This window comes from Falco rusticolus, chromosome Z, assembly GCF_015220075.1.
Source record: "Falco rusticolus isolate bFalRus1 chromosome Z, bFalRus1.pri, whole genome shotgun sequence".
Lineage (NCBI taxonomy): Eukaryota > Metazoa > Chordata > Aves > Falconiformes > Falconidae > Falco > Falco rusticolus.
In genome coordinates, this window is record NC_051210.1 from 22,378,017 (window position 1) to 22,405,372 (window position 27,356).

General features: G+C 40.0%; 1 protein-coding gene across 1 annotated transcript; it reads left to right on the top strand.

Moving 5' to 3' along the window:
* Window positions 1-408: 408 nt before the first annotated feature.
* FEM1C (fem-1 homolog C) lies at window positions 409-16,636 on the top strand. The gene is made up of 3 exons (XM_037373706.1): window positions 409-538; window positions 1,141-1,870; window positions 14,083-16,636. The coding sequence occupies exons 2-3, from the start codon at window positions 1,327-1,329 to the stop codon at window positions 15,390-15,392; spliced, it is 1,854 nt and encodes a 617-aa protein (XP_037229603.1). The 5' UTR covers window positions 409-538; window positions 1,141-1,326; the 3' UTR covers window positions 15,393-16,636.
* Window positions 16,637-27,356: the final 10,720 nt, after the last annotated feature.

A 27,356-nucleotide genomic window follows, 5' to 3' on the forward strand; every position in this document is an offset into this window, starting at 1 on the left:
TTATTATAGGAATAAAACAAATGTTACCTGCTAAGCCCATAGCAAGCCACGGCAACGTTGCAAATTTTATGCCAGACAGCGACGCTGCCCAGAGCCCGAGCATCCCCTGCGCTGCAAACAGCAGACATTTCACTCAAAATTTATTACTTCATGAGGCATACGTATATGGCATCTTTTGCCCCGCGGGGCTGAGCTGCCCCCCGGCGTGGGGCAGAGCCCGGCCAGCTCCGACCCCCCCAGCAAGCCCCGGCCCCGCCGTCGGGGTGCGACGCGTGGGGCGCCCCGGCGCGCCCCCTAGCGGCCGCCCGCCGTGCTGTCCGCTGCCCTTGAGCGGCGGCGTAGTCCCGCCCCCAGCCCCGCTGCCAGTGGCTGGCGGCCCTCCACGCCCTTTTCTGATTGGTCCCGGCCGCTCCTAGGCGGCTGCGCCTCGCCGCGCTGCAGGCGCCGGGCCGGTGTTGGACGGAGCTCGGCGCGTAGCGGCCGGTGTTTCCCTGTGAGGCTGGATGTGGCGATAGGGGGCCGACAGCGCCCCGGGAAGGTAACCCGCAGACCGGAGGCCCTCTCTGGCCAGCTTCGGGCGGGCGCGGTGGCCGAGGCGGGCCGTGAGGGAGCCGGGAGCGGGTTTGGGGCCCTGAGGGGAGGGAGGGTGGGGGAGGGGGCTCGCTTTGAAGCGGGCCGGCGGCCCTCAGGGCGGGCTGAGGGTGGTCGTGAGGGAAGGGGCAGGCTCGGGCTGCCCTTGCCTCCTGAGACCCGGCCAAAGCCCGGCGGCCGGGGCGTGCGTCGCTCTCCCTGGCTGGCGTTGCCCCGCGGGGTGCGTGTCTGCGGGGCTCCGGGGGGGGAGCGGAGGGCGCGTTCCTTCGGCTGCGCCTCAGAACAGGTCGGGATACGGCTCGTCACGCTGTAAGGGCGAAGAGGGTTTTTCCGCAGCTGCTGTGGATAATATGCTGCTAGGATCAGCCCCCTCCCCTCCAGCAGCTTTCCTGAGGGGGCACCGCGCGGCCCGGGAGGTCCCAAGGACGGCAGCTGGACGTTGGCGCACCACTGCAGCGAGTTGTTGGGGTGTCGCTGTAGAAAAATACAACTGCGGTTATTTGTTTGAGAAGTAGGAGGGGAAAAAATCCAGAATTATTTCTCTTGCAGATCTGTAACAAGCACAGCTGGTGCTTTCTCAGGACCCTGTTCAGAGTCTTCATGTTGTCCCATCTAGATGAAACTGATCTGAGAAGAAGCTGGGGACATTCTGTTTGGGCTGTGTGTTTCCAGTAAGCTTTTGTCTGTGAAAAAGGCAGGCGTGTATCCTTCAAGAAGCAGAGAGGTACAGACTAAATGGATCTAAAGACAGCAGTGTTCAATGCAGCTCGTGCTGGCAAGCTGCAGCTCCTTTTGAAGTTACTGGCAAGCAAAACAAGAGAAGAGGTAGCCCTACTGATGTCAGAGAAAACCAATGGTGCCACACCACTTCTGATGGCAGCCCGTTATGGTCACCTTGACATGGTTGAATACTTGTTGGACCATTGCTCTGCGTCAATAGAAGTTGGTGGTTCGGTGAATTTTGATGGTGAGACCATTGAGGGGGCTCCGCCGTTATGGGCAGCATCAGCAGCTGGCCACTTGAAGGTGGTTCAGTGTCTCTTAGATCATGGTGCATCTGTCAACAATACAACTCTGACAAATTCAACACCGCTTAGAGCTGCCTGTTTTGATGGTCATCTGGAAATCGTAAAGTACCTTGTGGAGCACAAAGCAGACCTGGAAGTATCAAACCGTCATGGGCATACATGCTTGATGATCTCATGTTACAAAGGCCACAAAGACATTGCTCAGTATTTACTTGAAAAAGGAGCTGATGTCAACAGAAAAAGTGTTAAAGGTAAGTTTTAATTTTTTTACTTTCCTTGTAAATAGGAGTAAAGTTACTTATTTACCTTTACGAGGCTGACATCCAAAAATAATATTCTAGTCTTTTAAAGTGGATGAGAAAAAAAAAAAGGTGTATAGCTATGTTTTTACTGTGTTTTTTCTCCCAATGTGTTCCTTTGTTAACGTGGGTTGTATAATTTCATTCTAAATTGATAAATTTTAATCTTAAGCCCCTAATTCTTAAAAAGACTCAGTCATACAAGTGTCATATTTAAGAATGTGAAAAAATACACTCGGTAAGAACTCTTCCTTGTAGTAGGCTGGTGTAGCAACATACTCAAACACATATGAGCATATATTCTTGTTTTTCACACAGTTTCTAAATAAACCAAATACACTGTACATAAAACTTGTGTCAATACTAGTACAAGGAAAGATGTATAGAGGAGAAAAACTTTCTACGTTGGAAATAAATAACCACTTTGCTTTTTACTCTCCTCTCCCTCTGAATTGTTGAATGATTTTGGAACTTTTTTCAGTGTTAGTAAACAAAAACATATATTAGGATTAATGAAATGAAGTTACAGGTGACTGTGATATCAACAGAACTGCACAGATCACAAACGTCATCTCTTTGCTCCTGTTTACAATTACCCTGGCGTTATCATTCAAAGTGAAGATTGTTGGTTTTGCTATGACTGTAATTATGTGGACCTTTTTCTTAACAACAGGTTTTTTTATTACATCTTAAACTTGTATGTGGGTGTGATATTTGCCTGAAAAGCATGCTAATTATTGCAGGTTAGGGTTAATTTGTAGTTTAGTGAGCCAGGATTGGTTTTCAGCATCTTATTTTATATATTTTTATATATACACACATATAAAAATATAACTGATCTGCTAATAAACTTCTTGTAGCCTAATACTTCCATTGCCTGTTTCAGGCCAATCACATTTGTAACAGTGTACTTACCTTGCAATTATTTCTGTTAAAGTATACTTTGTATCTAGATTATTGTATGATACTGGTAAATGCCAGATATGAGAGTAATCTTTGGAGAAGCTGTTTAGTTAAATATGCCTTTTTTCAGCAAATCATGCAGATATGTGGGTTTAATGTAAAGAAAGCTGAACTACAGATTTGTCATAGAGGTGGGCAGAGCAAAATAAATCTTCCTTTGTAACGATTTAAGGTTGCTTGTGAATCATCATGGACTTGTGATAGGATAAAAATGTCATTTTTCTAGACAGGGTTCTTGGAATCACAAGCTAAATATAAAGTGTGTATTGCTCCTTAGTTTTAAACCTATCCGTTTATGTGATTGGTATGAACAGAGCAGTGCTGTTAATTCTGTGATGTAACAGGGAAAAAGATACATCTCAGCTTCCCACACTGCCCACATCCCCCCGCCCTCAGGTTTGTGTTGGTGGGGTAGGGTTTACTGGTCCTTAGTGTTCAGTTTACTAGTGCATTAGTATTGTTTGTCTTTGTTTAAATGGCTGACTGGCAGCCATACACTCCTGCGGATTTTCTCAGTATTCTCTGTTTCTCTCTTACCTTAATTCCTTCCTCTCTCTGCTTGCTTTACTTTGTGTGACTCACAACTAGGCACATGAGCAAAGGTTTGTATGGTATAACTGATCCTTACTTAAACTGAATGTAAAAAAATGTTGGATTGCATAAGTTTTAGCTCATTACAACTCAATTTTTGCTTTGATCTGCTATGTTTACAAACATATATGTACGTAATAGACATCTATTGGTCAAGTATGTGGAATACATTTTTGTGTGTGGAAATCCCCTCTGATATGACACAAGCATACTTTTTATTTTTGACGTCTTAAAAGCAGCCTGATCTCCGATCAGAGATAGAAAGTACTATAAACCCTGAAAGCGAAAGCTGTGGAAAGGCAGAACTGAACAAAACTGATAGCCCTAAGTATTGCAACAGTATGGGTATTGCAGTGGCTGAGGCTCAATAACTAACCTTCTCAGCTTTGTTTTGCAAGAATGCTTAGCACCTATTAATTTCAAAATTAGTATTTCCAACAGGATTTATTTTACGTTGTCATGTTCCACTTGGAAGTCTCTGTGTATTACTTTCAGTTTCTACTCCTCCCTGCTGTGTACTAAACAGTTGACAATGTGTCTGCCCTTGGAGTAAGGAGATACAGAGAACCTGTGTGCTGTGCTCTGGGGTAGTAGAAGTTGTTGCTATCCTTATGTCTGAAGTCTTTTTAGACAGGCACCTTCCTGGGCCATGTATGCAGAAGCCTATCTGTGGAAAAATTAAAAGCTTTAGCTACTGTAAATGTTGCTGTATTTAAAGTTACAACTCTCCTTATAAGAACAAAACTATGTAACTTCAGTAGCAATGCTGTTGTGGGAGATTACTATAGATTCTTTCCCAGATTTTATCCTTAAAACCAGGGTGAGGGCAAAATTACTTGAATTATTCCTTGTGTTTTTCTACTGGATTTTCATATTGCAAGGTATAACCTAATTGTTTTAAAACCCAGGAAAATCTAGAGCTGGGAAAGATATGAAAAATTTTAAAATATTGACAGTTCCAGGGGAAAATCCAAATATTTTGAGATGAGAAAATAGGTAAGTTCACAGGCATCTAAACGTCTGGGTGACAATGGAGGCAGAGTATAAAAGAGCAAGTGAAAATGCGTGGTGAAATCCTGCTTCTGAAATACAAGCAGAATCGTGCAACTGTGTTTTGGACTATGGAAATTCAGAATGCGGAGGTTCTTGCAAGACGGTTGTGAAAGTACAAAAGTACAGCTGGGAAACGATTCAGATGTTAAGACTTCAGAGTCTGAGTCAGATTAGGTGCTGCGTCGAGGTAAGGTGTAGTTCTGGCATTGTCTTGCTGGAGAGGGTGACAAAGAAGGAGTGTTTGGTGCTCTACTGTGAAAGATGGCCGATGGTTCTGAATTTAAAGTACAAGCCTTTAGTTGTCTTTGTTTCTACTGTTTTGCTGATCTGAACCTCCACAGTTTCCCCAAACTTTTATGAAGCCCGTAGGGAACAGGTATCTAAACCAAGGATTTTTTTTTAAAGAATGTTTTAGGTTATGACCAGTGTTAGTGAGGGGAAAAACTGATGCCTGAGGTAAGAAGGGTGAGGTTTTTTCTCTCAGAATTGTGGAAAACAGCAAAGATCTCTGTAGAGTTTTGTCTTTTCTGTTTGTTTTTTTTTTTTCTTTAAGAAAGGCAAAAAGCAGCCAAAGCAATACTTGCAAAGTGAGTTAATGGACCACTGTCTTCCTAATTCAGAGGCTTCTCCAGTATGTTACTCCTAGTTTAAAAAAGTTGCAGATTAAAAATAACAACACTTATTAACTTTCACTGGTATAAGTCTTGAATGGCAAGTTGGGGTATTTTTTTGTTTTGGGTTTTTTTGAATGCTCCCCCCCCCCCCCCCCATTTAAACTTAAAGACCTTAAAGGGTTTTATACTGCTTTTAAAAGGGGGAGCAGTGTGGATAATGCTAGAGTAGCAGAAGCCTGAGCTTTTTCAGGAAGAGGTAGAACCCTAGAACGAAGTCTGAAGTGAAGCACAGACCTACCCTTATGCTGGGTGAGGAGGATTTCTGTGTGTCAGCTGTATGCAGTTTTCTGTTCTGCTGCATTGCAAAGCCTGCCAGTGATCTGTTAGAGTTCTCCTTCATCACATTCAGAACAGACTGCTGGATTCTTGAATACGGGTTTTCAGTGGTGTGTTTCTGTGCACAGTCTTGGTTTGGCTGCTGTGTGTAGGGAGGGAAGCGCTTCATGTAATTCAAGTGGCAGCAGTCTTTGGGGCCTTCAAATTAGAGATTTGGGCTCTCTTGGGGATATACCTGGGCTGTGTTTGTTGGATTTTATATTTGAAAGAAAATATTTCATGTAATTGCTCCAATAAAATTATATGCATGCAAAATAATTTTAAAGGGATCTTATACATCTGTTCTAACTCCAGACAGGACACTTGTATCTTGCATTTTGAAAATTCGTAATGCGTACTTTGTTAATTTGTGTTACACTTTGTCTTCCTCCACCAGCCTTGCTGCAATAATGGAATTCATTCCCTGCCTTTCTGCAATTAGTGAGTTAAATTATAGATTAAGTACACAGGTGCTGATAGCCAGGGTGGTCTGAACATAATGATACAGGGAGTAAGGACTGTTTTCAAACGTATCTACTTGAAAGGCAGATACTTTTTCTGAACATGACTTGTAAGTATTTCCATTGCTCAGCTGCTTGGTATGTGGTCCTTTTCCCTTCAAGGTGATATTTGTGGTCTTCACTAACTCTGTTCCTCTTCTGTAGTTAGCAGATTCATCTGGTAGCCAAAATTCTAATTTTTCTCCTCCTGAGTATTAGAAAATTTCCTAAGAACTGCTGGACCTTTTAGGTGTTCAAGATCTGCACAGTGATGTCTGGTTGCAAGCCCTGATTCTTTGTTGTTTATGATCCTCCATAGTACTGTGGCAGTTGGAGGGACTTAGGTATTTTGAAAATGCAAATGAAAACTGTGATTCAATATTTTATCGTTCTTAAATTCCACTGGCACAGTACTGATTAGAATACCTTTGTAAAATAATGTGGAGGACCAGGCTTGTTGAATTCGCTTCCTCACTTTGGAAACTATAGAGGCATACAGGCCTCAGTCTCTATCAGCACTGTATCAAAGTTATATGTACAGTAATACTATATCAAGGACTCATGCTATTTAAGTATTGTTATTTATCCAGGTACTGGAAAGTGTAACACTCAAACCTGCTGGTAAGGGCCGGGGCGGCGAGGGCGAATCTTTTGCAGAATTGGCAGACTCAGAAGCAGGGGGATTAGAGAGATGCACACTCTTTGCTGTATGTGGTTTACTATATGTTAAAAATCATTAATTTTCTCTTGCAGTAAACATTAAGGAGTCTGACAGGTTTGTTCTCTTCTGAGGTTGTTTGTCTTGTCTGCTTGCCAAGATTCATTTAGAGGGGGAGGGGTATAAAAAACAAAAGTGGAAAGCTCCTCTTTTTTTCCTTCCCACTGCCCCTGCTCTTGCCCTCCTCTCCCCATGCGTTCCCCTCTTTCCTCTCTGTTGTTCTGTGTTTATAAACCCTTACTCCAAAAGTATTCTGTGTATTTTTTTTTTGGGGGGGGGGGGGGGTGTGTGTGGTGTGTGTGTGTCTCCTTTTTTTGGTTGGTATTACATGGGCAGTGCACTGCATTTTGTAGATACTTTGTGTATGATGCAATGTGGAAACAACTTCCATAGGAATGCCTGCATAGAATAAGGAAGATACAGTTTAAAGGAATAAATTCTTGAATTTCAGTTAAAAGGGAGCTTATATTGAAATTAAATTATTAACAGCATGCTTCATATTGGTAATTGATAATGCAAGTTTTTGTGAAGTACTTGGAGCAAAAGAGTGATTATTTCTTTATAGTATATGGAAACTAGACTAAAAGTTGTTGCCATTATCAGCTCTTTGCAATTTTTACTTGGTTTCTTCTTAAAGGGAAGACATACCTTTAGGGGTTTTTTTGTTATGCATATGAAATAGGGATGTGTAACATTTTTCTTGTGTACTTTCCATGTTTGTATATATGTAGCTATATCTTCTTTTTTTTTTTAAAAAAAAAGTAAAACCGGGAAGAATTAATTACTTAGTGCTCTGTTAGGAAAAAAAAAAGTAAATGCTACCTGAACAAATTCACTTTATAAAAGTGATTGATTTAATTTATAAGGCTGCAAAAATATTGTCATGGTTAACTCTGGCTAGCGACTGAGCCTCGTGCAGCTGCTTGCCTCCCCCTAGAGTGGGATGGGGGAGAGGACCAGAAGAGTAAAATTGAGAAAAATTAAGGGTTGAGATAAAGGCAGTTTAATAAGTAATGCCAAAGCTGTGCATGCAAGTGAAGCAAAACGGGGAATTCATTCACCACTTCCCATGGGCAGGCAGGTGCTCAGCCATCCCCGAGGAAGCCGGGCTCCATCACGCAGAATGGTTACTTGGGAAGACAAATGCCATCACTCTGGAAGGCCCCCCCTTCCTGCTTCTTCCCCCAGTTTATATACTCAGCATGATGCCTCATGGTGTGGAATATCCCTTCGGGCAGCCCAGGCCAGCTGTCCCGGCTGTGTCCCCTCCCAGCTCCCCGTGCCCCCCCAGCCCTCTCGCTGGCCGGGCCTGAGACACTGAGAAGTCCCTGACTGAGGATAGACACCACCCGGGCACAGCCAAACCCACCCGTGTGCTGTCAGCATTGCTCGCACAGCACAGCCACAGCACAGCTGCACCCGCTGCTGAGAAGGAAGTTAACTGCACCCCAGCTGGAACCAGGATAAATATATACATGGGGTTACTTTCGCATACAAGTCAGTAATTTAAATTAGTGTGTTTTCTCTTTCTTTTTCTACTACCCAGAAATTTGATCAAGCATTTTGAAAGTGTTAGGAAGTGGATGTACTTAATTGGTTGCAATTCAAATCACTTTCTGTGTCATTGCTTCATTTTCTTTCATACCCATGTCACAAGCTACCAGTCTATTTTAGTAATTATTTGCTTTTGACATAGGAAATCATGGCCTCATTATGAATTTGAATGCCTGACCCCCACTCTAAGCTTTTAGTAGCACTCGATGAGGAATTAGTTCTGTGTTACATGAAGTGTTTGCGTAGTGTTCATGCCATTTTAAAGAAGGACTGTAACAAACGAATAAAACATGACGCTCCTGCATCAACTGAACATACCTTTATCTTTAATTCATTTTTGCAAGTTTTGGAAGGACTGGAGGTGGAATTATTCCATTCCTTTGTTGCTGCTTTTAATTAAAGGAAGTTATTAGGTAACATGAATAGTAAAGTTTTATACAGATGGAACCTATTTGTAAGTATTACTAGCAGTATGGTGTAGTGGTACCTATTTTCTAACAAAGAAGTACTGTGACTACCAAAACACTCCCAGTCCAATTTTGTTTCTGTGCAAGAGCAAGAGCTTTTCATGTTGTTGTAATATTAGCTATCTTCTATATATGATTGAATTACTGCAGATCATTTTAAAATTGAAAATACATTAGGAAAATTAAATGAAACCTATTTTGAAATAATAATACACACCTTTAAAAAAATATTTGAATTTGACCAACATCTTCCTATGTGTGCCTTGGAAAACTGCTTATCAAGGAGAATGACTTTCAAATTTTACATTTCTAGCCTTTTCCCTTTTTAATATAGTAGTAGATACAATGTTTGTTTTTGTTACAAAAATATGATTAACTACTAAATTGTGTTCAGCCACTGTTTATTCCTGTCACTATAGACAATACAGTGTTTTTCAATTGGATGAATTAATTCACAGAATAATGATTGATTTGCTATACTTCCTTGAACTGTTCAATTCATGGCTAGTATATGGAACATAGTCTTTGAATTAGGTATAATGGCCACTAGCATGTTTTCTTTCAAGTTCTTCCTCAAATTTTAAGACTTGATACTTGCTAGATATAGATGGATGGTAATCTTGTTATTTCTTAAGGCTGGGGTTTATGTTTTCTAAGTTGGCAGCTCTCAACTGTCTTCCCCTGCCCACTTTTCTGGAAACTTGGGCTTTTTTACAATATATCATTTCCACTGCTGTACCTGTACCATCCAGTCAAACTTAAATAAGGTGCAGCCACTAAAAAATAGCGGTGCTGGCCTTCTTTTATTAGTTTGTGCGTGGCTTAAAATAATTATAGTTATTTTAACTCCAAGGGTTACTACAATGTAAGTAGCTAAAAAATGCTACTTTTGATATGCTTAAACAGCTGTTACTCACAGCTTATGTCAGTAATTGTAATAAGAATAAAAAAAGTGATTTTTTTTTTAAATCAAGGACATCCAGTTGGACAGAGTAGTGAAATTCCTTGATGCCTTGAGTGTATTTCCACATGTTCTGCATAGCTGCGTTGTAAATTAATGACATACAGATTGTTGGATTGGACCTGAAGTTACCCAGGCCATGGCCAAGTTTAATTTGTGTGGATTTTTTCAGTATTAATGTGTCATAGCATGTATGCCTGGCAATTGATAAAAGAGTGTCAAGAGCAGCATTATATGGCAATGGATCTACAGTGTGTAATATGAATAGCTGCCATTGATTGTATTGTTAAAACCAGCAAGATGTATACTAATAGTTGTGAAGCAATATTAAGAACAGTGGTGTTATTAGTACCTTTTCACTTATTCATCTTTAAGATGCTTTTATGTTACAAGTTTTTAAATATCTTAAAAAAATATTAATTTGAAGGTAGAAAACAGGTGCCAGTTCCAATGTTTCAGAGCTCTGTTGAGAGAAGTGGTGTAAGGACTTGAATGCACCCTGAAATGGCTGTGTTAATTGGTGGCTCAGCCAACACCCCAATGCATCTGGTTTTGTCTTTATCACTGAGTGTGGAAGTGCAGGTGGTGTGAGGAACCTGCCAGTCTTTAGTTCTGAATTGAATGCTGTAGCTGCATTTTAACTAGGCTTTCTCCAGCATAGTAAGCATTCTTACAGTGTATGTGTGCTGGTGAGTTTGTGTATTTGTCTGCGTTTGACATCTTCCCATTTTAGGAGTTTAAGGGTCTCACACCCCTCAATACTGAAGTATCAACAGTGTTCTGGTCTGCAGTGTGGTAAGGACAAGAGGGGATTACAGCTGATAAACTATGTATGTCAAATTTGTCTGAGTTAATCCACCTAAATTTGGTTGAATCTCCGTTTATGTGCTTGGAGATTTTGTTGCTCGTGCTAAAGACTGTAGTGTGGCCAGACCTATAACTGACTTAACGCTCTCTATGAATGATAAAAATTGCCTAAGGTATCAAAGATTGAAAATCACTTGCCATTGTAAGAACTGGGTTTAGCTTTGTGAATCTTAATCTAACAGACAATTTCAAGTGCCACTTTGTGTTGGAGTGTCCTCTTCAGCTTATTTGTTAGGAAATGATAATAAAATCACTGGCCACTATTCCAAAATGTTTCAGGGAAAGAATATTTTCCAAGTTAAGTTCACTGTCTGTTAATGAAACAATCTGATATTTTCTGTGGGGTTTTGGTTTTTTTTTAATGTTTGGAACTTGCACTCAAAATACTGGCTGGGGGGACAGAATATGTTTGTAGCTCTGCTATAATTGCAAAATCATGTTAAACTTGAGTCATAAGCTTTTGAAAATAACTTTCTACGCATCTTTTATATTAATTTGATTAGTGTGTCAGCTAAGTCTTAGTATCTGCTGAGTCTGGATTGAGACTCAGTCTGTCCTGAATAACTGCCATTCCTCTTTAGCGCTGTTCTTGTGGTTGCTGGAATTGAAAGCAACAAAAAGGCCTTGAAATGTGCTGTGAGCTCTCCAGTTTGAGAGAACAAACAAGTTTGAGGAAGAAGCAGCAGACCAATTTACATGTGAAGTTTTGAGAAGTGAAAGATACGAAGAGAAACAGCTAACAGAGGCTGTTTGGGATACTAGTGGGGAACCTAAGGCAAAATACCCAGTGTCCGTTAAAAAATTTTCATCCAAACAGACCTTGAGTCTCTATATACCACTTCTTCTGCATACCAAAACTTGCAAAAGCATTGGATGAACATTTTGTTGGCTTGATGGCTTGTCAACAGAAGATAAAAGCAAGCTACTGCATGATAATCTGCTAATTCAAAACACCGAATAGAGGTCTACATTGTAGATCTGAGGTGTCTGGTTTTGCTGGCAACAAGTGGGTATTGAATTTAGAGGACAGTCATTATGGCTTGACCAGATATTTCTGAATGTTACTTTTGTGTTTTTTCTTCAACTTTAACCTCTTACTGTGTCTTGTTAGAAGGAAGATGTGTGATACGAAGTCACAAATGTAAAAGCTAGATGATATGAAAATTATTTGTAGGGAACTACATTAGGGTCTTATAATTGAAATGAAAATGGAACAAATTTTCTATTCCTGAACTGCATTTAATAAGTATGAATCTTTTTCCTTATAGACATGTGCATATGATAAATTCAAAAGCAAAACATTCAAAGTTAGTACATGTGTATATATATATTTAAGACAGTGTAAACAATGCATTCTCAACAGAAAGAATATAATAGCAGAAAGACTTTACCTCCATTTTAGTTTTAATTTGTTTCTATACAGTGTTCAGCTTTTAAGACAGATCTTGGTCATGCTTTTGGTTTGAGTTTGATTAGCTAAGTACTGTAGTATAAAGAGTGAATTGCATTTTCTAGAGATCAGAGCCTGGAAAAAAATCAGAGTGTGTGAATATAAATAGAAACTGTTTAGATCAGTAAATTATATAAATACATGCTTAACCCAAACATGAGCTGAAGGTTTCAAGACTACTGCTGTCTCCTTACCCACTGTAGTTCTGTTAAAAACTAGTAATACAACAGCAAAGCACACTGTTAATTGCTGTCTTGTTGGCAATAAGAAAAAAGCCTAAAAAATTGCAAATTAGAGAAGTTTTCTGAAACTTCTCAAATTCTAGAAACCAAATCTGATGACTATGACTGGGCAGAGAACACTTAGAAAAGGAGGTCTCATTTGTGAATGTGGAAACTTGCTGAAGTGCAACAGAAGCTGATGATCTCATGGGCAGTTAGCTGGAATTTGCAGCTGTAAAGATGTAAGAAATCTTAGAGCCAGAATTTTTACGTGAGCATTCTGTTAATAATTTACATATTCATTTAGTGGGAGGCTGAAAAGTTACTATGCTTGAATCTGTAGTATGTATAATATAAAGAACAAGGTAGTTATAAACTGTGTCATTTTAAAAGCAGTCAACAACATAAGCGACTATGTTGGGAGGCAACCAGAAGCATTTGTCTCCTTCTCCAGAGAAGTACTTATGTTTGAAGTTAAGCAAAATTTTCACCTAGTTGAAGCCTAATAGTTAAATATTTAGCTGTTGTGTCCAGTGCTTGCTGTCTAATTTTTTGTGAATAGGGTTTTCAAACAGGTGGCACTAGTGCTTACTAGAAATTTCCTTACATGGTGTTAGAACTAGAATGCCTTTAAAAGACTGTGAATTCTCATGCTAATGAGAAATAATGTGAATGTCAATGATAAGACGCTTAAGATAGATGGCTGTGTGTTGTTTGTCGGAAGTTATGTTTTTCTTCTTGGCTTTGGGAATCCTAACTGGAGGAGCAGAGGGATTACTGAGCAACTTCAGGATGAAGACCTAAGAAAACATTAAGATATCCACCTTCCTCAGAATATACTGGCAGTCTCAAAAGGCCCCAGCTGAGATGAAGGGCCTGTTGTGATGATTTTATTTTCCATTGTGTTGGGAATAACTGTGTTCCACAGTTAATTGCTTCAAAACACATATGTCACCTGTTTGGCACATGGAGAGAGGAAGAGATACAGTGTAGAGGCAAACAAAGCCAATGTTGAGTTGGCCCAGCTTTAATTTTTGTACAGGTCTCATTACTTTTTAGTCGCTGGCGGAGATTGAGAGAAAGGGATATTTGACAAGGGAAGAAGGAAAAAGTGAAACAACATGGAGATAGCAAGCTTAAGTTTCTGTTTGCTACTTGAAAGCAAATAGAAAATCCCTTACAGAATAGAGTAGTTCTGTTGGAAGGTACCTACAATGATCATCTAGTCAAACTGTCTGATCGCTTTACAGCTGACCAGAAATTAAAGCATGTTATCCAGGGCATTGTCCAAATGACTCTTAAACACTGACAGGCTTGGGGGCATCAACCACCTCTCTAGGAAGCCAGGTCTGGAGTTTGACCACCCTCTTAGTAAAGAAATGCTTCCTAATGTACAGTCTAAACCTCCCCTGGCATAGCTCCACAAGTAGTTCCCTGTTTAGCCAGGCTGGTCTTCTGCTGTTTGCTTGACTTTTAACATAATGGAATTGCCTGCTCCTGCACTTATATGTAGTGGAGAATTCAATTTTAATTCTGATCTTTTTTAATAATGAGACAAAAAGGGTCCTTTAAACCTGTTTAATTCCTTCAGGCAATAATATCAAGCAGTTTTGTTTGTATAACTGCCTGGCAGCCTTGATATTCAATCAGATCTTTAATGTTTTACTTGGCCTTTCATAGTCTCTAGATGTCAAAACAGCTGTTTTTTTAACTATTAATGTTTAGCTTTTTTAAAAAGTATTTTAAACTGATTTTTCTTAACTATTACTGTAGTGGGGTTTGGACTACAGTTCAACTATGATTCGCGTAATGGTGTTTCTTCTTTTACAGGAAACACTGCGTTACATGACTGTGCGGAATCTGGAAGTTTGGAGATCATGAAGATGCTTCTCAAGTACTGTGCTAAAATGGAAAAGGATGGTTATGGAATGACTCCCCTTATGTCAGCTAGTGTGACAGGCCACACAAATATTGTGGACTTTCTGACACAGCATGTACAAACCAGTAAGGCTGAACGCATAAATGCTCTGGAGCTTCTAGGAGCAACGTTCGTGGACAAGAAGAGAGATCTGCTTGGCGCTTTGAAGTACTGGAAGCGAGCTATGGAAATGAGATACAGTGATAGGACTAATATCCTGAGCAAACCTGTGCCACAAACACTAATTATGGCATACGATTATGCTAAAGAGGTAAACAGCTCACAAGAGCTAGAAAATCTCATTGCAGACCCTGATGAAATGAGAATGCAAGCACTATTAATTAGAGAACGTATTCTTGGTCCTTCTCACCCAGATACATCCTATTATATTAGATACAGAGGTGCTGTCTATGCAGACTCTGGAAACTTCAAGCGTTGCATCAATTTATGGAAATATGCTTTGGACATGCAGCAGAACAATCTTGATCCACTGAGCCCTATGACAGCCAGCAGTTTACTGTCATTTGCTGAACTTTTCTCCTTCATGCTACAAGATAGGGCAAAAGGCCTGCTAGGCACTACTGTCACATTTGATGATCTCATGGGTATACTGTGCAAAAGTGTGCTTGAAATAGAACGGGCCATGAAACAAACCCAGTGTCCCCCTGATCCGATACAGCTGAACAAAGCCCTTTCCATCATTTTGCATTTAATTTGCTTGTTGGAGAAAGTACCTTGCAGCTCAGAACAGGAGCATTTTAAGAAACAGACTATTTACAAGTTTCTTAAGCTTCAGCCCAGAGGGAAGAATAACTTCAGTCCACTTCACCTTGCTGTTGATAATAACACTACATGTGTGGGTCGCTACCCAGTTTGTAAATTCCCCTCTCTACAAGTTACTGCTATCCTGGTAGAATGTGGTGCTGATGTGAATGTCAGAGACTCAGATAACAACAGTCCGTTACACATTGCTGCGCTGAACAACCATCCAGACATCATGAATCTTCTTATCAAGTCAGGTTCACACTTTGATGCCACAAACTTGCATAAACAAACTGCTAGTGATTTGCTGGATGAGAAGGAAATAGCAAAAAATTTAATCCAGCCCATAAATCATACTACATTGCAGTGTCTTGCTGCTCGTGTAATAGTGAATCATAATATATACTATGCAGGGCACATCCCTGAGAAACTAGAGAACTTTGTTTTGCTCCATAGGTGATAGTATGGAGTCCCAGAGTACTGATTTTGAAACACGACTTGGTGAAGATATTTTCCTTGAGCACTGTTGTGATACACCAGCGTTCCCTTAGCTTGCTCCATCGTGCTGTCATTGGCTAAAGTATTGTTAGCATCAGATCTGCAGAGTTGGTTACCCAGTATTTAATATGAACATGCCATATAATATATTTTGTGGATTATTTAGTTATGTAATGCCATATCTAGACTCTTTAAAATTGTCTGCCAAAGGCTTGTCTATTCTGGTTTTACTTGCCTGTTGGGTGTTTGGAACTGGGTTGAATATCTTCCACTGATGTCTTTTTGCTATAACTGTTATGTGGATTTTATACAGTTGAAGGGTCATCTTTTGGTTTTGCTTGAGCATTTCTACTCTTCCTGTATTCTTTTTCTATGGACTCATTGCTAAATCGTACAAGTTGTATGGACTTGTTAACATTTGCAACTACCATAAGTGCTTTTATCTTCTCTATAGTGCATAGAGAAACATGACTGTTGTGTGTGAGCATATTTCTATGCAGCACTTGGCCAATTTCAACTTAAATGCCAATTTTGTTTTGCAGTTTGTTTGGAGCTCTCTTGAGAATGCTGTCTTCATAGCATGATTAATTTTGGAGTTTACTTACCAGCTCTCCAAACTTGGGTTTGACTTTTTTGACTGCTGTAACTGAGGTTGCTTTCCTTTTGATCTTTGGAAACTTGTGCTAAATTTGGGAGAAGAAAAATCTTGCTTTTTCTCATTGTAGTCCACTTAAAGTTTAAATCTGAAAATTGTTTTACTGCATTGTGCAGTTAGGGAAGAGTCCTCATTGTGTATGACTGACACCTTCCCCTTTGCACTGATGTCTTGTTTGTGCTGGTTATGTGACTAGATGTGAAGTTTGCTCAGAGTTTAACCTTGAACTTAATGATACACTTTAAAGAGAAATAAATCAAATGTATGCTGTAGTTTAAAATTTACAAATCAACTTTAGCTGCAAAAGAAAATAAAGCATGTCGATGGCATGATGCTTATCAGTCCAGATCTAGACATCATCAAATATAGTAAGTGGCTGTTTGCCAGGGTATTGGAAGTTCTCTAGCAGTGTCCTTTTTTCTTCATTTTACGTATCTTTTTAAATACTTGCATGGACTTTATATCTCTACTATGCCGTCAGCTGTACTTAACAAGAAAGCAGAAGTTCTGTTGTGTATGTAGCTCCTAATTAAAGTACCTATTTTTATAATATTTGCACAACAGCTTAGCTTTTACAACAGAAAGGGCTCTTTTGAATTGATAAGAAATCTAAACAATGTTAAATCTGAGTGTGAATCAGGTATTTAATATAATTCAGCACTTTACTGTTGATTAATAGTAGAATTTATTGTGGCACATTAGACCTGCAAATGTCTTAAATTTAAATTAGTTTCTGTTGGATAGGTAAGTTAGCTTGCAGGTTTAGTTGTCAAGCCTATTGAATGTCGGTGGGCTTGATATTTTATTTCAGTGGTGGGCAGTTAAGTGTGCCTGCGGGGTTCTTGCTCCAGAAATTCAACAAGTTGATTTAGGCCTTTGGCAGTGATAGACATATTTAGAAGCCAAATTGATTAAAGGTAAATTGAGGTGAGTCTTTTTTAATATTTTTATTTCTTAAGTTGATGTCAGAATTCTTTTGTTGTTTGTAAATTACATTGAGGAAGAATGTGTCTTAGGAGCATATAAGAATAGTTCTTCCTTGCTTTTGGGCTTTTGGTATTCCTGTTAGTGTACAGCATGGTGCCTACCAGCTTAGCCATTACTGGGGAAAAATATGGGGATGCTTTTAAACAAAGATGTGTTGAAAGCAGTGCTGTTTGTGTATTGCCACTTTCAGAGTCTGTATTTTGAAGCAACCTTCATCTGTTTGTCCCATGCCATGTCTACACTGTATGAAATTATGAGAATCATAGAATCTCATAGGCTGAAAAAGACCTTTAAGGTCATAGAGTCCAACCGTTAACCTAGCACTGCCAAGTCCACGACTAAACTATGTCCCTAAGTGCAATACCTCCAGGGATGGTGACTCAACCATGTCCCTCAGCAGCCTGTTGGAGTGCTTGACAACCCTTTCAGTGAAGAAATTTGTTATGATATGCGATCTAAATCTCCCCTGGCATGACTTGAGGCCATTTCCTCTTGTCCTAGCACTTCTTATGTAGGAGAAGAGACTGACACCCATGTTGCTACAGCCTCCTTTCAGGTAGTTGTAGGGTGTGATAAGGTCTCCCCTCAGCCTGCTCTCCAGGCTAAACAACCCCACTTCCCTCAGCCGCTCCTCATCAGACTTGTGCTCCAGACCCTTCACCAGCCCCACTACCCTTCTCTGGACACGCTCCAGCACCTCAAAGTCTTTCTTGTAGCGAGGGGCTCAAACCTGAACACAGTACTCCAGGTGTGGCCTTACCAGTGCAGAGTACAGGGGTATGATCACTGCCGTAGTCCTGGCTGCACCGTTTCTGTCTGGTACAAGCCAGGGTGCTAGCTGCTCTCACAAATACATAGGAGTAAATTTCTATTAAATTGGCTGAATTTCTCTGATTTGTAATGATTAAAACACATGATACCCAAGTTGTCATTTGTGTGAACATCTAAGTTGATTTTTGATTTTTTTTATTTTTTAATACTTTTCTACTATTCTGTAAGTAGGGATAATCAACAAATCACTAGAAATGATCCACATTATTCTTCAAGTCATTAATTCTTTTTCTATAGGTCACAGAGAAAGGGGTTTTTAGAGTTTGAGTTTTATACTCTGGAATCTCTACTCTTTAGTGGTTTTAAGTTTCTGTCTTTCTAACTGTCAAAAACCAAAATGTTTAAAATTAGTTGGATATTATTAGTCTGCAAAAATTGTTAATTGTTAGCAAATTTTTAAATGGAAAACATTCCCAGAAGAGGAAGCGTATCACTATTAAGTATATGTAAACCTAGTGAAAATTGCTACAAGGCAGGCTTATTCTGTTAGCTGCTCTTTAAAAACAAACTAATTTAATAGGATGCACTGATTTATTGTATGTAGTTCTGTCTAAATATCAACCAATGTGCATCAGTCCTAAAGACTGTCACCTCTGTGCAGAATTTAATTTTTCATGGTGATAAGGCTATCTGCTGAACTGTTGCCTTGCTGGATACTTGGGCTCAGGTGTCCAGGCAGATGAGTTCATGCACTTAATATCACTTCCATTTAGCCCTGTGTGTTTACATTACTCTGCTTAATTTCTCTTAATTTAAAACAATTTGGTAGAGAGCCTGTGCTGGGTACTGTGTTAGGCGTAAGTTGGATTTGTTGATTGGAAGAGAGGGTTGGGGCAGCAGTTCTTGAGATGCATGTGCCACTAAGGCCAGTGCAGTTGGGTAGTAAGTTTTGCCCCCTCAGCCCCTGATTGAAATCAGTTTTGTCTCCACACCAATTTTGTCTTAACTTCAGTATAGATACCAAATTTCTGGACCAGAAATCTGTTCCATTCTTACTGTGGTTACTCTTCAGAGGTGGGTATATGTTTTATTTTAGTGGAACATGGTGATGATACACGCAGTAGTGTTGCTAGCTGGACTCAGACTGTGGTAAGGATGAGGAACTAAAGAACATTCAAAACACATTTTATTTTTATCATATTTTTAATGCATTCTTTTTCTGTTCTTTTTTCTTCCTGTTTGGGCTTTTTTTTTCTGAGGATATACACTGCTTCTGCTGCATGCTGATCAGAGCTACTGATGCAGAAGAATGCTACAGAAAAAAAAATTATGCCCTGAAGGGATGAAACAGGCTTTAAAATTGATTAAACAGTTCCTAGGTATTGCTCTCTAGAGACAAAGACACTGATACTTCCTCACTTGTTGAGACCTCTGAAGCTGTATTTTTGGGGATAAATACTTAAAGCAGTTTTTCTGCTATTCATCTTGCATTTCAACTTAAATACTTCAACCAGGAAGATGAAAGGTATTCTCATTAAAAAAAAAAAAAAAAAAGCTTTTCTTACCAAATTCTAAAATTTTATTCCTATTTTTGTATAGCTTATGCTCGTAACAAGATTCCAGCTGTTTGTGGTGTCTCTGTTCTGTTTAAGTGCCGTGTGAAGACATTTTCTGAAATGCAAGGCAACAGTGTGGTTAGTTTACCTTTATACACATTACAACAGTCCCTGGATGAGAAGTTACTTAGTGTATTTCCGAAGTCCCCAAAGAGCTCTGTTTTAATGATTGTTTTGCAACTGGTTAAAATTAACCTCTTCCATTTGTACAAAACACTACCTTAAAAAAGGAATAGAGTGCTATAGCAAAATCCTTACAGGAGGGTTTATGAAAAGATAATAACCTTATGAGGAAAAAAATGTATCTCTCCTCGGTTTGTATCAACTGCAAGGTGACAAAGGCAGGATGACTGCTCTTGAAATAGCTTCTTGCTTTGAAATAGAGTGGAATGCCTGTTATACTTTAAAATGTTGACAAATATAAGTAGGCTAAACACTAATTTCTATCTTCTGTGAGTACAGTGAAGTCAACTGGCATTTAATGTTTCAAAGTAATTTTGGGGAAATTGATAGGAGATATACTAAACTGCTCATATCTCTTGGCTTTAAGTGTGAAAGTAACTGTTCAGCCCTCAGTGAGGGCAGAATGAAAAGCTATTGTTAGTTTGATTTTAACTAACGTGTTTGTGTTCCATTCTGTCACAAATAATTCCTATGCAGGGCTAGCTCCATGTATGGAAATATTGCAGTTTCTTTTTTACGTGACGTGATTTAGCTTTAACAGTAATGTAAAAAAGGAAAAATAAGCATATTTCTCTGCTTTTACTCTCTCTCTCTCTAGGCTCCAGATGCAGATTACATTAAAAATATGTTTTGGAGAACACCTGTCTGAGTCTATGTATCTGTTTCCTTTAGGGTTACTGCAATACTCATTGGTAAGCCGCTCTTTCTTTGAGTTTAAATAGTTAAATGTGAATGCTGCAGCTTTAGATTTCAGTCTTCATATCATTAAGGATCCTTTACCTGAAACAAAATGTCACGTTTTATCCTCTTTCTTTCTATGAAATGGTGGTCCAAACAAGCCTTTAAATTCTGGTAGTGGGTAACAGTAAAGAAAAGGCTTGAACTGGATAATACAGGAGACATTTTCCCATTTCTAGAAAATGCAGTTAGTCATGCTATTAACTCTGTGAAGACGTTGTGGTCTTAGTTTATAGCATAAAAGTAGTTAGAAAGACCTAGTAAGAAGTAAGGAAGTTGCACAAATTAATTTTCTCCTTAAAACTTTTGAAGTCTCTTCCCTATTGCATGGATAGTTAGAACAGAGGAATAGAACATTCCAGGGGTGAGAGAACTATGAGAAGGTCCTCATTAAAGGCAGCTAGAGAATGGAAGACTTTGAATAACATTGACATTGTAATTTCAAAGGATCTTTATAGTTAGACACAGTAGTCACAATCCTATACTTAAAAGGCAGCATATGCTTCAGAGAGCTGAAATTTTAGATGTAGGCCTAATCAGTTACAAACAGCATCTGGTTCTAGATGAGAAAAACTGATCCAGAGCGTTCACAATGAGATAATTTTCACACAGATGGCTTTAATGAATTGAATATAGGTCTCTTAATTAGGAAAAGGAAGAACTGAAAAGGATCCTCTACATCATTATCCATCCCTCTGCAGTTGCAGATGATGAAAGATGTTTTCGTCTGGAAGTGTCTGCTGGTTACCTAAGCTGTATACCCATGCAACAATACTTCTTGGTGGTAGCAAATGCTGGTTGTCAAGCGAAGACCAAAACTCACCATACAAAGTAGTGCAGAAAGAGGGCAAAAGAGGCCAAGTGTATGGTATGTATGGCAAAGGCAGTGTATTTGTTTGTTTCCCACATAATATTCAGAGGGCATATGTATACCATCTGCAGTGAAAAGCGGAAAGTCCTTCCCCCTCCCACCAAATCAAAGCCTTATCTTGCAGTTGATCTCCAGCATTCTGAAAAACTGAGAATAAACTTTCTCCTCTGTAACTCAGAAGTTACAGACAATGATGTTGAATTATGCTCAAAGGTGGAAAAAGAATTGCTTTCTGATCCCTACAAGTGCCTGTCAGAAGCCGGTGGGTGTGAGGCTATGATGTAAATGACAATCATGTCTCCCATCGTGTTGTAAAATGCAGGTTCCAATCTGAAGTTCAAAGGGTTGCTTCTATCGCATCTCCTGAAGATTTGTTAAGTGATAAGTTCCTTGCCAAATTTCTCTTCAGAAGACTATTTGGAACGCTAGCCCTTCAATAATAAGGAACTTAATTCCCGTTTGATACTTATTTTTTCATAGTTTTGTATGTTTGGATCTTTTCGTAGTTTCAGCACTTGTTTGTCCTTTAGACAGTTACCCTCTTGCAGCCCTCATGTGGTTATGCTAAACCAACCAACCAAAGAAAGCCCAAGAACTAAGGATGGGCAAAGAACAGAGAACAATCCAGAGTCAAGTAAGCTGACCTAATGGTTCAGTTCTTCCTTTTCCCCTCCCTTGCTTGTATGTTACCAAAAAAAAAAAAAAAGGGATTCACGGATTCACTAAACATTTTTTCCTGCTGAACCTGACATTTAACTTGCCAGTTCTTTCCTTGTTACAGTGGAACAGGTTTTTTTTCACAGTAATCTTACAGTCAGTTGTTTTTAGATACAATTTTATTGTCCAAATCTTAATTTTTGTAGATGCCACTTGCATCTAACGCACAGCATTATCCTAACTGGAATGTGAGGTAAAATGTTCAGTGGATGAGCCAGACTTGGTTTATTTATTATTTCTGTCCCATAGCCTCAGAATAGTAAACTTGCTTTTTCTCCATTTGTTTCTTTTTTGCATCTGTGGCTACCAGGCTCACACTATACTTCTATTCGCTAGCCTGTGAGACAGGGTCCTCCTAAGCTATCTGTCCTCCTACCCTGTTTTTCTGGCTTTGCTGCTTGAAAGAAATACATCACCTTCTTTATCATGCTTTTTTTCCCCCTCCGGCACTAAGTGAGAATTCCAGGGAGCTGCAAAAAAACCCAACCCAAAACCAAACAAAAAACCCAAACAACCACACACACACCCCAAAAAACCCAAACCAAAATACAGGGCCTACTGTAACATAACAATGTTCTCTGTGAGGGAGATGCCCAGTGAGTAGCCAAATGATGAGTACACACATCTTTCCTTGCCACCTTGTGTTAACCTTAGAGCCAAACAGTGGATAGTGCTGTGACAAGGCTGGCCCATGCAGTGGCACCCACTCCAGTGTTGTAGCTTAGGTCAGGAGTGTGCTTTTGAAGTGAGTCTCCCAGTTGTCCTCACTTTGCCTGTTTGGGTTCATGTCACAGAGTTGTCTTAGTCCCCGACCTGAATTCCTTTTGAATGGAAGTGGGCTGAAAGATGTGCTCCAAAAGCTCACCTAGCAGGCTCTGACCACTAATGGGTGTTCAGTTCATGGGAGCAGACTGTAAGTTGTTCTGAAATAACCCCTCTTTCCTCTTCTGTTCCCTTCACCCTCCAAAGTGTCACAGACTTTTGATCCTTGGCACCAACTCCTCCATGCTACAGATCTGCTCCTTACTGATACCAGTGTAGCCATAGTTTTATGTTTCTCTTCCTATGTTAAACAGAAGTTGACACATACGCTCTTGGATTTGGTTTTTTTTTTTGCTTGCTTTTAAGTGGTTACTGCCTATCCAATGTAACATCCCACAATCCATGTTATGCTTTGAGCTGGAAAATTAAAATGAGATAATGTATTTGATTGCTAAGGTGGATCTACCACATCATTAGCTGTTGGAAAATGAGTCAGCTGTGCTGTACGTGTCGATGATACTTCCTTCTGACAGCATGACTGACCTTAGTACAAAGTGCTGTTGATGTGGTGTAAAGTATTTGCTGCGTTATATAAATGCAGAAACTAAGTCACAGACTCAGTGACCTCTTGAAATGACCATAGGAAGTTTGTGCTGTAGCAAGGAATATGGTTCAGGTCATCTGGTTCCAGGGACTTTTAATCTTCTGACTCTTTGTTCCAGGTATGGTTTGACGTTAGTAATTGCATACATGAAGAGTCTGCTCTAAAAAAACAAACAAAAAAAACCCCACCAGGAACGTCTTAGGGAAATTAGGCTGAAGTCATTGCACAGTCTTACAGTGTCTATCCCTCTTTTCCCTCAGTAATTTTTGAACATGTTGGGCCAGTTCAATAAATTGAACAGAAATAGAGCAGCCTATGCATGTCTGTATCTTCCTTGAGAGCAGCAGACTGGGCAGAAGGTAGGCTCCCTACTAACAGTTTGGTACAGTGTGAGCTTTACTCTTATCAGACTTGAAAGAATCCACACAGAGATTAAAATACTTAGACTACGGAAAAGGCTTTGATCACAGCCTGGACCTCACTAGAGAGCAGTAGATCCAGTCACTGGCCAGGACATTACATCATATATCATACAATTCCTTCACCTGCTTATCAAGGTGGTGGCATCTGACCAAAGGATTGTTCTGGTTTGTACAGTCTAATCTCCCTCATTACTTACTCAATGTCCTGAGTTGTAGTTAGCTGTAGTCACACAGACTGTAAATGAAAATTGACTAAGCAGCACAAAATAAGACCATCTTTGTCTGTATACTGACTATTGCACTACCTTAAATTAATTTAGCATACATGCCAAAATTGTTTACATTTAATTTTTTGAGAAGTTATGATTGCCTACTAAGAGGGTCGAGGGAAACAGTGACTCCCAATTCAGCAATAAGGGTTCTGACCTTGTTTGCATCCTAGTTTCTTTTGACCTCAGTGTGTGTTACAAGCAAGACCAGACTGTATAACCACCCTCTCACAAAATGAAGCATTTCAGTCCTCCAAGATGGAAACTGGTGTATTAAAAAGCTTAAAGTGATGTGAAATGAATCCTGGAAAAGGAAACATGCATCTGATGGAAAACTGTTCTGTGGGAAAAGGGGTCTGGCACTTCTGAAAAATCTGTCTGGTAAGGTCTGCTCTCTCCTGAGTCCCCAGCAGGAGTTTTCCTGAGATCCCCACCTCTGTCCCTGCCTGAGGTTAATTTTCCAGCTCTCTCTGGTTGTCTTTGTGCATCGCTGTTTCTCCAGCTGTGACACCTTTCCCTCATGCCCCACTGAACACAGCCATGCACCCTGCCTGGCCCCAGCTGCCCTTGCCCTGCACTGCTACTGGGAGTCAGCTGCCAAATTAGTCAGCTCTCTCTGACAGTGATGCCTGGGGAACGCTGGTGCAGAGGATGAGCAATGGTAGCTATTCAAAAATAAAAAAACCCTCAAAGCTCAGATTTCCCTCCATTGTTCATCACACTTTTCTAGCCATGCCATCATTGCTTCTCACTGTGTTCTCTGTCTCCTCTCTTTACTGTTCCTGCTTCTTAAGCAAGGAACGGGTGCTTATTCTCCTCATTAATGTGAAATGTGGGCTCCATCAGTTGCTCTGCACAATGTATTTTGTCTCACATGAGGCTATGGATGAACTCCATACAAGTATTGCTGGTGTAAGCTGTTGTGATTCCACAAGCAAATCTCCTCCCATGCAGAAGCTACTTAAAAAGCTTTGCCCCTGTTTAAACAACTGGTCCTATGTTTTCAAATTTGCTGATTTTGCAGGTTGTGGCTTCTGAAAATCTGCCTTAATAATATGCCATTCTGTCAGTGTCTTTCCAAGTCCCACAAGTTTGTCCACCAGTTTGCTGCTCCATGACCCCATTTTACCTTTCTGTGCTGTGGAAATACGTGCTAGTACTAGGAATGTGACATGTCATGTGTTTCTTCTGAAGATGTCTGTTGGTGCTGCAAAGGTGGGAAGTGCATTTAAAATTGCCTCTTACTGTATATTCTGCCTGAATCTGTTGTGCCGTTACAAGGCAAGGGTCACCTACCTCACAGGATAAATTCTAGTAGGCTAAAAAGAATATTTTAAAATGGGTGATAATGAATTTTTTTAAATGGCTACTGTATAAATGTATGTTAATAACCTGAACTGAATATGGAACTATTTTCTTAAATCCAAAAAGGAAAAAATAAAAGGAAGCTGGACATACTTCTAGAAAGTGGAACACCAAGCATGCTTTGATTGCACCTTGGGACAAGGTACAGGCACCTACTGGTGGGACTGGAGAAGCAAGTAAATACACTTACAATGCTGTTTGCCCCCAGGCTACTGTTAACCTTACCATGGCTGGATAAGTAGACCTCTGCAGACTTAGCGAAAGAATGATAACTGCATAAAGCTGGCCAAAGGCTTCTCAGCAAAGTTGGCAAAAGGAAATCTAATCTTGCCTTGGCAGGGGATTGCTTTTTTGCAAAAAAAGAGGGAGGAAAGGCCAGAAAGTGTCTGATAGAAAGAGGAAGATGTGATGGTCAGTTGGACTTTAACAGACTTTAGGTGACTTAGGGATGCCATGGATGGATGTCTCTCATAAACCCCTGCATTCACCAACTCCTCATAGCAGTCTCTCCTGACCGTTTTGCATCTTTCATGGTGTCAGGACAAAGGTCTGAGCTTGTTTCTGCTGCAAGTGCAAGGGATGAGGCTGAAGAGTGCACCTTCTGCTCTTGCTGTCATGGGCAGCAGCAACAGGGATAGTGATGGCTGCTGCTAGAAGTCCCCTTCTGTCCCCTGTGTGCAGTGGCCATCATCCTCCTGTTCTCCAGAACAGGGACTGCACAAGCAGTGTGTTGATCTAGGCAGCCCTCTACTCTGAGTTGCTCCATGATCAGGAGCAAGGATAGAATAGCAGTCAAGGTATCTGAGCCTACTGCTCTGAGTGCAAGTGGTATGGAGACACGCTGGGCGGGTGCCACTCTTTCCTAATAGACCCTTGAACCTGCTTTGTTTAGTCTTCAGCTCTATGATGTTGGTCTTACATTGGCAGAAAAAAGCCAAGAAGAAAAGAAAGAAGGGCATGCAACTATTGCGAAACCAAGCTGATTTAGCAGGCGATAGTAAATTTTATTGTTGGGTAGGGTGACAAGATGCTGGAAGAATACTCAGTGGGGAAATGAAGTATCATTGCTGTACTAATAGCAAAAAGCAGTGCAAGGCAGACACTATAGATAGATCAGAGCCTGTGCTCAAATATTGTGAGCTGCCAGGCTGGAAAAGAAACCTGAAATATCACCTTAGTAATTTTAGCAAGCTTTGATCCCAGAAAAAGAAACATAAGTACATGTAGCTTTGTGTCTTTTCAAAGTAGCTAAGATTTTATGCATAGTCACCAAACCATTCTCAGACATGATGCTAAGAATTCCTGATTGACATGAAATCACTGCAGTGTCTTCTGTAAAGGGCCTTTCAGCACAAAATTTGTACCTTCTAGGCAGAGTTTGTCTATATAGTCAACTCTTCAGCAGTCCATTCAGATAAAAGAGCACTCTTTGAAATTAAGAACTACCCCATCAAGGACAGAGACAAAAATGTTGTAGGATTTGTGCAATGGCATCATAAAACTAGAAAGCAATTCAGTCCTGAATAAGTTCACGTTCAAAAGTGAAATTTCAGAAGGTAGGGAGGAATGCACACCCTTTTCTCAATTCAGGACATCTGTCTATTGACAGTTGGAACAACCCATTTGCATTATCTGTAAAAATTTGATAAATACTCCTAGAAAAAAAAGGTTAAGTGACATTGTCCAGGCCTTTTATTATATGCTCTCTAGAAGATGGCTGATGATGCTTCTGCTGAGAAATCACTTCTCAGCTCACAGTGGGAGGCAATTCAGTAATTGTTCAGACGGCTGACTTACGCGGATGTTACTATTATTCAAATTAGGGAAATCATCTGCTTTTATACAGAGGTGGGATTTTTAATTAATCGAGGATATAAGAAAGACTCACAAACCTAAAACGCACCTAGAATTTGTAGTTTCTGTCTCCAGCCTGAGCGTTTAAACCATGGAGACTGTTGAAAGGTCT